The 11,348-nt window shown below is 44.6% G+C and overlaps 1 protein-coding gene across 1 annotated transcript; it reads right to left on the bottom strand.

Annotated features, from left to right (window-relative positions):
* Nucleotides 1-3,512: 3,512 nt before the first annotated feature.
* LOC147883559 (LRR receptor-like serine/threonine-protein kinase RPK2) lies at nucleotides 3,513-9,419 on the bottom strand. The gene has a single exon (XM_087399306.1). It carries the CDS (start codon nucleotides 7,914-7,916, stop codon nucleotides 4,317-4,319), a length of 3,600 nt encoding a protein of 1,199 aa, XP_087255432.1. The 5' UTR covers nucleotides 7,917-9,419; the 3' UTR covers nucleotides 3,513-4,316.
* Nucleotides 9,420-11,348: the final 1,929 nt, after the last annotated feature.

The raw sequence follows: 11,348 nt of genomic DNA, 5'->3' as shown, positions 1-11,348 counted from the left end.
TCCTCTCGAAGACCGTCTCTTCCATCACTTCCTATAGGGTGAAGTATTCCTCACCCTCAATCCTAATAATTTGGATCAACCGAAGCAAGGTGTGGCTTGGTTGCCTCATCTAGATTATAGGTGGAGGACGGATATGCAAGAGTCAGATATGATGATAAGATGACCTCGCTCTCAACTTGCTCCTAAGCTAGGTTAATAGTACGCTTCTTAAGTTCTATGTTTAGGTTTATGTCATCTCCTCCACTACTTGTGGATGGACTTGCTCCACCACTTGTGGATGCAGAAGGACCCTCGGGCTGTTCACCAACATCCTCATCAAACTTGCTAGTTCCAAGGAGAACAATAAGGGCTGCATCTCTCTCGATCCAACGAATTGGGAAAGATGAATCAACCCCAATGGGAATAGCGTACTCACGAAAAGAGACAGGGACATTATCAATGGCCCTACCTAGTCTCTTCTTGAAGTTAGTCCTCTGGTTAAGAGAGCTCAAAATATCCAATGAAACCCATTGGTGAGGGGAGTCAGCAATCGCGATAGATTGCTCGTGGATAAGTCTATCAAAAAGTAAAGAGAGGGATTATCAGTAAGAAGGACAGATCTCAAATGTGACTCAAAATGGAATGCCTTGCAGAAGACAGGGTAAACCTAATCTGGAGAGGCAGGGGAATCCATGGATGAAATCCACCACTGGTCAAAAGCCTCTCTAGGATGCTCAGGAAGACAAAAGAGGAGGCTCTAGAAAGCAAGCTTACTCAAGAGCGGGAAAATGACAATGTGAAAATGATCTTAGAAGTGTACTTTGTAAATGGGAATTGCCCTTTAAAAAAAATGTAACTAAAGTATTTTTATATTTATCATTTTTACTTAGGAAAATCTCTCTCTCTCTCTCTCTCTCTCTCTCTCTCTCTCTCTCTTTGCCCTTAGCTATCTTCCTCTCTTTCTCTCTCTCGCCCTCTCCATCTCCGTCTTTCCCTCCCTTTGTCTCTCCCCTCCCTCTGCTTGTATGCATTCCAATCTATGATTGTACTTTGTCCCATAAACCCACGAGGTCTTCCAAGGACATTAATACATCTTTCTTTATTCTTCCTCTCTCTCTCTCTCTCTCTCTCGCACCCGATGATCATCTTGTTGCCTCGTTGCCCTTAGCTATCTATGTCATGGACATTGGACACTAGGTTTTACATATACATTTTTTGTATTTTGTTAGCTGCTTCATCATTTGGGTCAGTTGTATCTCGAGTTTTTTCAACCTCATAGTCTCTCAAAGACCTTAATAAACTTTCTTTTTTTCTCTTTCTCAATTTAGAGGTGCAAATTCTACCTTCTTCAACAAGCCTACCATCACTCTACCATTACGTTTTTATAACTCTTGCCCCTCAAGCCTCCTATGGGCCTTATCTCCTCTCTATGCATGTTTCCTAGCCTTTTTCTCTCTACCTTGCTCCTCTTCTATGAGGCTCTCTCTCTCTCTCTCTCTCATATTAATTAGGGACTTCAAATCCAAACCCAAAGGCTTCAATTTGATGTTATAAAGGCCACCTTATGATAGTATTAGAATGTAGTTACACCCTATAACAATCAAGAGTTGAGCCTTGTGCACTCCCACAATTCCCTGGTTATCCAGTCTCTCTCAAGCAAATGAAGCCTCTCTCTTATATTTGTAGCATATTGAGATAGTTTGGGGTGGAGTTCCATCTCCCATGAAATACAGTTCACTCCATGTCATCTCTCTTAAGTTTTCATCTCTTGTCCCCCTCGTTTGCTGTATTTTCTTCTTGAAAGAGTTGAAAAGCTATTTCATTCAGACAATTCACCCATCAAAAAAATACAATTTAATTCTGAACGGTCACATCTTAGTCCAATATGAGGTTTCCCTCCCTGTGGCTTATAGAATAGCCTTCCCCTTAGAGGTGAATTTTCTTCAATGCCCTCAAGATGACCCGAGGACTCATCCCTTCCTATATAAAGGTCCTCTAGTGGGGAGCGGGGGGGAGTGGGGGTGGGGGGGTTGTTCAAGTAGAACAGCAACACCAGGCTCCAGCTCCAAGGCCCAGCATCCTTCTGTACACCTCCCAAAACCACTCAACATCTCTATGTGAGGCATGTAATAGCAAGTGAGAGGAGCAGATCAAGCAGCATCCAAATGCCTAAAGTCTGACACCAATGGAGAAGCAGTCTATTGTCCACATGCTGATGACTAAGACGTGACGATGCTTAAGTGGTTACTTTTGTGTTCAATTTTGGGTTCAATCTTGGACCATATTTGTACATGCTTTCTGCTATATCTAGCTGTTTGATTATGCATCTACATGGAGAAGAATCTAGTAATCAGTGCAATCTCATGATTTGACTACTCTTCTCCTCCATGCAAGGGTTAGGGCTTGACTCGGTAAGCAAGTCCCCTCTCTAAGTTAAATCTCTCAAATGATTCCAAAGGTTTGGTGCATGTCTATAATCTAACATTACAGGCAGAATGTGGCCAGCTATCAAAGGTGCCAACAGCACACGTGGCCAGCCTTGCCACAAATGCCTTGGGATTTAACAAACCAGGATCCTGTCAAGCTCAAAGTTATATCTAAATGGCTTGCTGAATTTAGCAATGTCAAGCAGATGACAAGCCAAGAATTGCAGCAAAATGGTAGATGCCTAAGACAATACCTGCTAAAAGAATCATAGAGTATCAAAGTTTTACAAATCAATTAAATATGATTGATGTTGGAATAATTCTCTTATAGGCCTTATCTTCATACTTCCCTACAGATTTCTGTTTAGCTTTTCTTTTTTTGGGGAAAAAAAGATTGCACATTACAAAGGCATTGCAGTCAACTACCATTTGTACTTGAAATCCAACACTTGGTTTTTTTAAAGTCCAGTTTTTCTTTATGCAGAAAATAAATTCATGCATAAGATGCCTGCTTACAAGAAATTCAACCTGCTCGTCTGGGCAACAAACAGACGCAGGAAATTTAAGCCTTTACAAATCCTAAATTACCACTTGACTTCTGCCTGCAGCTCTTTCTGTATTGCTACACTCCTCTTTCTTTGTCTTCCAAGCCACAAAGACGGCAATTTTTTGAGTCTCCATGCCTGTCTTCCCTTCGCCCAGCAGCTCACTTCATGCACATGAACAAAGTTCTCTTGGCAAGCCCAGTGGTACAGCTTTCTGAGTAAAACAGGGTCTTATAATGAATCACACCTACTCTGGCAAATCAAAATATAAAGAGCCTCCTGAACATGGCATAGTCACCTTTAAGACTGGTCTTTCTCTGTCCCTTCCACAGATCACAAGACGCACCGCCCCTGCTTATCTTTTACATCTACATACAAGAAAAAATGACAAGTCTGTCCCCATCTAACTTTACCCAACCATAGTTAATCAAACCTGGTCAAAATGTGAAGATAATTTCTTATGCAATAATTTAAAAATAGTAAAATCCAAGCTTTTCTACACCAGAAGCCCACCCCAAAAGGAAAGGAAGGGAAGGGGAGTTGAGTCTTTCTCGTAACTACCACCAAAATAGTAATGCTGTAACCATGGAAGTCAAGTTTTTCTCGTAACTACCACCTGTACAACAAACGAGGTAAGGAGAGAGGGACCAGGACTGAAATTCAGAAGTCTGAATTGGTCTTCAAACGCTAGCCAGCTGAATATTGAATTGCACACCCTTCACAAAAGTAAGAAAAGGAGTCAAAAGTTGAGCATCAACATTGTAATTAAGGGTGATAGACCCATTTACACCATGAAAGTGACAGCAGTGTCCCAAAAGATAGGGAAAAGGGGCCTTTTTTTCAATCCTGTAACTGTTCCTCAACTATTAAATACTGTACCAATGAAGATGGAGATTAGTGTGTCCCATAACAGACACACACAACTGTTTCCTGATCAGCTTGATTGATCGAGAGTTAATCAAAGAACCAACAACATAAGTAACAAAGAAGTAGTGCAAAGACATTGACCAGTATGGCTTTACAGTACTTCAATGCAGCGGTTATACAGCCATGCATCCCTCCAACCAAGAAAATTTCAGATGGTCTCTAACACGATGCATACTGCAGCTCTTGTAACTCTGGAACTGCAACCCCTGTGAAATCTCGTTTCCCTGCTATTAACAATCGGCCATTCCACACTATGCATTTCCAGCTTTTAGGAGCTGAACAAAATTTTTGCAGACCGTTCACACTTGTAAAGTACAGCTCAGGTCCATGCCCGAGGATCAGCGTTGGGGTTTGGGTTATAGAAAAAGTCAGTCTGGTGAGAAGGGAGGCTTGGTATGCCAGAAAATCTGTTGCCCACTTACAAAATGGAGTCAACAAATCAGAAAGATGAATTTAAGCGACATGCTTTCAGACGTGCAACCACCTGCTTCATGGTGGGTCTTGCCAACAATGACTCCTCAATACAAGTAAGCGCAAGTTTCAAAACATCAACCAGCTCAGAATGTGACCCTTGCTCCCACAAACCTGGAGCAAACACCGCTCTTTGCTGACCATTTTGATGAAGCTGGCATGCCCATACTACAATGTTGAAGCCATCACCACGGCCTGAAAATGATGGGTCCAGAGCTCTTTTCCCAGAAAGAAGCTCAAGAAGAACCACTCCATAGCTGTAGACATCTGCTTTATCAGAAACACGGCATGTCAGTGCATACTCTGGAGCAACATAACCAAAAGTCCCAGCCACATCTGTAGTGGCATGAGTTTCAGAAGCACCCAACAGCCGAGCTAGGCCAAAATCTGACAGATAAGCATTCAGAGAAGTATCTAAAAGAATATTGCTCGGCTTGATATCACGATGAAGCACCCTTGGTGTACATTCATCATGGAGGTATGCAAGGGCCTGAGCGACATTCAAAGCAATCTTATGCCGGACTTTCCAAGGGATCTTTGATCTTTCCCCATTATGTATGAAGCTCTCTAAATTACCTCCGGGAAGATAGTTGTATATGAGAAACATGTCCGAGTCACTAGCATAATAACCCATGAGTGTTACCAAGTGCGGATGCTTTATTCTGCCTAGAGTTCGAATTTCTGCATCGAACTGCTGTATACCTTGAAATCTTCCAAGGGACAATCTTTTTACTGCAACTAATAAGCCTGGCATGAGCTCTGCTTTGTATGTGGCCCCAAATCCGCCATTACCAATCAGATTGTCCACACTAAAATTTCCTGTTGCTCTGACCACATAATCATAAGTTATACGGCAGTTCACTATGTTTGTAAACATAACAACATCCCTGTCCCTGGCTCGATATCTTGGGTACATGGCTCTAAGCTGTTTGGCACAATAGCACAATAGAAAAATCACCACCGCCACACCTGTAGAGGCCCCTACTCCTATGCCCGCAATTTGCTGTGCATTAAGTGGGTCCTTTCTTCCTGTCATCATGGGTTTTGGAGGCATTGCAAAGGGTCGAGGCACATAGCTTTGCTCAGAAGATGGTGCAGGAGCAGATGCAGAGCAAGGCTGAAGATATGGGTTACCCACAAAGTTTGCTCCGTTACAGAGGTATTCAATGTTCCTCATCCTTGGCACAGCACCAGACAAGTTATTATAAGCTACATCAATCTCAGTAAGAGATGTGAGATTGGCAAAATTGGAGGGAATCCTCCCAGACAGTGAGTTGTTATTTAGCAAAAGAACCTTCAACTTGCCAAGATCTGCCAGCCCGGCTGGAATTTCACCTGTGAGCATATTGTGAGACAAATCGAGCTCAACCAGTGCAGACAGATTACCAAAAGCAGGTGGAATTGTTCCCACCAGACTGTTACTAGCCAGAATAAGGTATTCCAGCTCTTGCAGCTGTCCAAGCTGAGGAGGAATTGAGCCGGTCAGATTATTCATCCCCAAGTCCAGGTAAACCAAGTGTTTCAATTCCTCCATTTCTGGTGCAATACTACCAGTTAACCGATTCGATGCAGCTTCAAAGTGCCGTAACGATTTGCAACCCAGCATGGCTTCCACAGGAAGTGCTCCCCAAAGAAGATTATGACTTAGCACAACAGCAAATTCTTGAAGATTCTGGCAAGAGCCAAAAAGAGCTGTGGGAATCGTACCATTAAACTGGTTTTCAGAAAGAAAAAACCCATAGGTTGGCATTCGGTTGCCTAGCCCAACTCCAAGCAACGGAGGTGGAACCAAACCTGTTAAATTATTCTGACTGAGATCATGGATTACCAGCATATCCCCAGATGCAATCCCAACAGGCAAGCTGCTCAACACACTGCCGTGGTATAAACTAGTAAAATATGAGTAGATAGCATTTGCAGGGGAGCTTTGATCATGTAGAGGCATATCCAAGGTGCTGGCAGGAAAGTACGGCTGAAGCAACTCTGCAATTGGGCAGCTATCACCAACAAGTGGGGAGACACCTCCTGATAAAAAGTTCCCACTAACGTTGAAGACAACCATACAAGGGATTGGAAGTTGCTGGGGTATGTTGCCTTCCAGCATATTGGAGCTCAAGTCAAGGTAGATCAATTTTCTGCATCTGGCCAGCTCTGTGGGAATACCACCTGTGAACATGTTTTCTCCCAAATTCAAAACTTCAAGACTCAAGCATGCGCCCCAGCTGGAGGGTAAAGCATCATTCAGGCCAGCTCTGGGTGCCCACAAAATTTGAATGTTTGGAAGATTCGAGACAGAAGCAGGGAGAGCCCCAGTAAAGTAGTTGAATTCACCCTTATCCTTGCTTGTAAATCCATCTGAGGAATCAACCACTGTACGGTTAATGCATGTCTCTATGTCCAGCAGATTTGCGAGAACAAGCAAAGACAACTGTGAGCAATTTCCCAGCTCTGGGGGAATCTCTCCAGCCAAGCTGTTCCTGGAAACATCTAGCGCCTGAAGCATCCAAAGCCTTCCCAGATCTGGTGGAATAAACCCAGATAAAAAGTTGGACGATACAACCAATGATTTAAGATGAGAACAATTTCCCAGCGACGGTGGGATAGTGCCGATCAAAAAGTTTCCCTCCAAATGGAGATGCTCCAAATTACCACAGCTGTTTGCAAGCTGTTGAGGAATGGTTCCATCCAACTGATTAAAGGAGAGTGTCAGCGACTGCAATTCAGGTAGACTGCCAAAAAAAACAGGGATCTTTCCTGAGAGCATGTTTCCAGCCACGTTGAAAATCTGAAGAGACCTGCAATTTGAAAGCTCAGACGGAATCTCATCCCCGAAGGAGTTGTATGCTAAATTCAAAATCCGCAAGTTACTCAGCTGACCTATCTCAGCAACAATCCGCCCCGACATAATGTTTCCTCTGAAGTCAAGCACTTCCAAGAAACTAAGTGAACCGACTTCTTTCGGCAATCCACCAGAGAATGCATTAAAGGGGAGCGCAAGAACCCGTAGTTCTGAAAGGTTTCCAATTGCAGAGGAGAGAGAACCTGCCAACCTGCAAGGGATGCGATCATGGCCAGTGTAACCAGAGGCAGATTCCAACACAGATCCATTGCGGAGACATATGGGCATGGCAGACATCTGTGATGAAAAGCCTCCCTGAGAAGAGCACTGTAAATCAGGGCTTTGCCATAATAGTGAAGGGCAAGACTCGAATGAGCTGCAAAATCCATCTGAACAATTCAAGGGCGTTCCTCCCACGCCACAAAAGGCATCTCCTGTGAGATTCAGAGACACAACTCGAGAGGTTACAGGGTCGCAAGCCACTCCTGTCCATGAACATGGGTCCAGATCACCCTCTGTCCAATCGGAGAGTAACTTTAGCGGATCAAAGTTGATGCCGGACTTAACTTTAAGCAACGTAAGCCCATCAGACGACAATGAATATACTGGGAAAGGAGGCCACAATAGCAATAAGACGAGAAAGCAGAGGATGGAATGGGAGGATTCGGCGCACAGAAAATGTGGATCAGCTCTCAATTTCCCAAGTGGAGTCTCTGCTTTAAGCATCATTCCAGGTTGTGCTATTCGAGTCAGCTGGTGATACCCTCACAGCTCCTATGCGGACGAGAACGAGGTACAGATCAAAGAACACAACCGACTTATTCAGATGTTCATAGTACGAGGGATCGAGAGGCCCAGCAGAGCAAGTATCCCTTTCAAATGAAGATGCACATGTGATGGGAAGCGACTTCATTTAGTTTCCAAGTTTCGGATCGAGCTGAGGAACGAGCTGGATAGAGGACACGCAGAGAAGTTCATACCAGAGCGGAACTGAATCATGGAGGGATACCACAACTTATCGAGAAGGCACCTGGTGAAGGTGCAAACAGTCCACAAGAGAGCCAGAGACTCTGCAAGCCTTTAGGTGGACAACTCCTGAGTTCAAACCATGGAATGCGCCCATCGTTGAGCTTCTACAACCCACTGCCAAACAGACGTTGCAGACACTTCACATTGCATCTTTGGGGAAAGGAACCATAAGCTGTCGTGCCACGAAGACCTGTTTCAAACGTCGAGCCTAGCGAGCGCCCAGCGGTAGGGCTCGGAGAGCATGAACCACAGCAACCGCAGCCTGGCATCCCAAAAATAATCCGCAAATTGAAGAGAAGAACTGGGAACAATCGAGGAAGGAGACAGACGGAACCCAAAGTCGCACTGCTGGAACTCAATGCGAGGAAAATGCAAGAGTTTAAGTAGGCGCAGCTGAAATGAAAGATGAGGGGAGGAATTGTGGCCAAGAGTGAAGTAGGCGGGGACCTAAGCGTGAATGGAAGTGCATAAATGCAAGCAACAGGAGATCAAAAAAGTTGCTGCTGAGAGATCAAGGACAGACTGAGGCAGGAAGATGAGGGCAAAAGGTCGGAGGATTTGGACCAAAGGCAGGATACAAAGCTGTGCAGAGCAAGCGAGAGGGACGGGTGAGCGACTCATGTGGGCGGAATGTGGGAGAGGGGTAAAGTGGGTGCTAGCGAGGAGAATGTGCGAGCAACTGATGCCAAACTACTTGGGCCAAAAAGCAAGGCAAACAGGGGAGTAAGAAAAAGCAGGGGAGAAACAGAGAGAGAGAGAGAGAGAGAGAGAGTTGGAAGAAACAGAGTGGCTAGATATGGATGATGTTGGGAGGCGAGGTGATGAGCAGGGGAGTAAGAAAAAGCTGGCAAACGTAGCCAGTGCGAGCACACACAGAGTACTGGGTTAGTATCTATGATTTTGTGTAAAGAGAAGAAGCAGCTAATTAGCAAGACAGTGTCCACAGAGACTTAGCTAAAACCACGGGAATGAGGGAGATGTAAGAAGCACGCAAGAGCCAGGAAACAGAGTTCGGGAAAGAGAAGCTAATTGGCAAGAGCCTGGAAACAGAGTCCACAAAGACATAGCTAGAAAACCTTGGGAACGAGAGAGATGTAAGAAGCACGCAAGAGCCAGGAATTTACAGAGCTCACAGAGAAAGAGAGAGAGAGCCCAAAAAGCTCAAGAAAACAGAGCTCACAGGGAGAGAGAGAGAGAGAGAGAGAGAGAGAGATTCAAAAAGCTCAAGAAAACAGGGTACTTCCACACTAGTTAGATAGATCATGGATGGTGTTGGAAGAGAAGCTGGCAAGACGTGTAAGTACGTTCTTTTTACTTGGGCTTGGAGGGCATCTCTGCACAGTAACAAGGAAAAGACCCTGTTTTTATCCACAAAATCTCGGTTCTCAGTTGCTGCCATTAATATGAGAGAGAAAGAAGAAGAGGGACTCCAGGATAAAATCCTCTGTTCCAAATTCGAAGGGGCCCAAGGAATTTGGATGGTGGATAAACAGCGCTCTCAAAATTCAGTTGCTGTTCTGTTTTGGAAGTGTGCACAACTAGCAAGAAGGGAAGGAGAAACCCAAAAAGACGGAGATGGAGTAGGATCCAGGTGAGGTTGATGGGTAGGTAGGTAGGTGGGTACAGAGGACTCGGGAGGATTCAGGAGGCTGTGCAGAGGCAAGACTTCAGACTCAGAGTATGGACGATGGGCAGGCAAGCTATAAGCTATGGCCATAGCCAGCAACCATAGGCTGCAAATGCTCAAGAAATTTTAGTGAGTATGGACGATGGGTAGTCAAGCTATGGCCATAGCAGGCTGTAATGCTCAAGAAAATTTAGGGGTGAATCAAAGATCTGAATCCTTAGAAGAGAGAGAGAGAGACAGAGACAGAGACAAAGAGAGAGAGAGAAAGAAGAACATTGATCAAGCTGTCAGAACGGACGCCAAGGCGCCCTTTCCTTCCCCTGATAGGTCCCTCTTCATCATCATCATTGAGCTTTGGACTCGGAACTTGTTCCCCATCTCTCCTCCCTCTAGCTAGTCTCGATCTCCAAATCCCTCTTCCTTTGCCCATTCCTTCATCCACATTCCACACCCTCATCTTCTTTGTGCCTTCAAACCTCTCCCCATGCATCTCGAAACACAAACGACCGCCGCTCGTTAGAGGACGTTCCCGCATCGACCATCCTTTCCTCCTATCTCTCCACCGAGGCAAAGAATAGGAAACCTCCAACAGATCCGCTTTCGAAATCGATTATCTGTATCCACGGCTATCTTTGAGGATTTGGGCAATGTTAAACGTCAAAGTAGGGAGGAGAGAAATATGAAGGCATTCGCACCAAGGTTCTGCTTTCATTTTCCTACAAGCAACTTGAAACTTCGAAAACTCACATCCAAAGAGGCAAAGACACTCCCAGGTTGCATGGGAACTCAAAGTCTCGTTGAGATCATCGACATCATGGCGATGATCGCTCCATCTTCATAAATAGTTCTCTTGCTTCCAAGGCGTGATTATGTTGCTTTCTTTGCACATATCAAGCTGGAATACCTCCTCCTATTCCTTACAACACACAAACAATAGTTGGTCTATCACCTCACCTTCATAATTTGCATGCACCCATAGAGCCCAATCACACAAGCCTTCTCCTCACCTTCATAACTTGCATGCACCCATAGAGCCAAATCACACAAGCCTTCTCCATCCAAAGAACCTATTATAAGTTGTGCTTCACAAAGGCTTTCGTTAACTACACCACAATAGAGAGCAATCACAAGGGCCTTTGTGAGCGCGAGCAATCTACACCTCACAAATGCTTTCACTAAATATAGCCCAAACGGACTCCACCACTTGGCAATGACTCCTATATCAATATTATAGGTTTCTAGGCCAATTCAAACTACTTGTAGGCAAGATACATCAATCTACAACAACAATTTTCTATCAACACTCTTGATCCTTGAAGGCATTGCTCCAAAAGGCTCATGTATAGTAGCTCATAACGGACCTATGAAGCACACCCCTTACTTGACAAAACCATGTTTATCGGGTTGATCTATGATTATAATATGATAAAGCTCATGTGGACACACAGACTCACTTAGCTCCTCCTTTCAAAGATGGGCTCTCTTGGGAGGGAGCTTCCTTATTT

Source organism: Dipteris shenzhenensis, chromosome 28 (genome assembly GCF_047967505.1).
Source record: "Dipteris shenzhenensis isolate YYH24624 ecotype China chromosome 28, Dip_SZ_1.0, whole genome shotgun sequence".
Taxonomy (NCBI): domain Eukaryota; kingdom Viridiplantae; phylum Streptophyta; class Polypodiopsida; order Gleicheniales; family Dipteridaceae; genus Dipteris; species Dipteris shenzhenensis.
The sequence above is the reverse complement of the archived record's forward strand: the minus strand, read 5'-3'. Positions and strand labels throughout refer to the sequence as shown.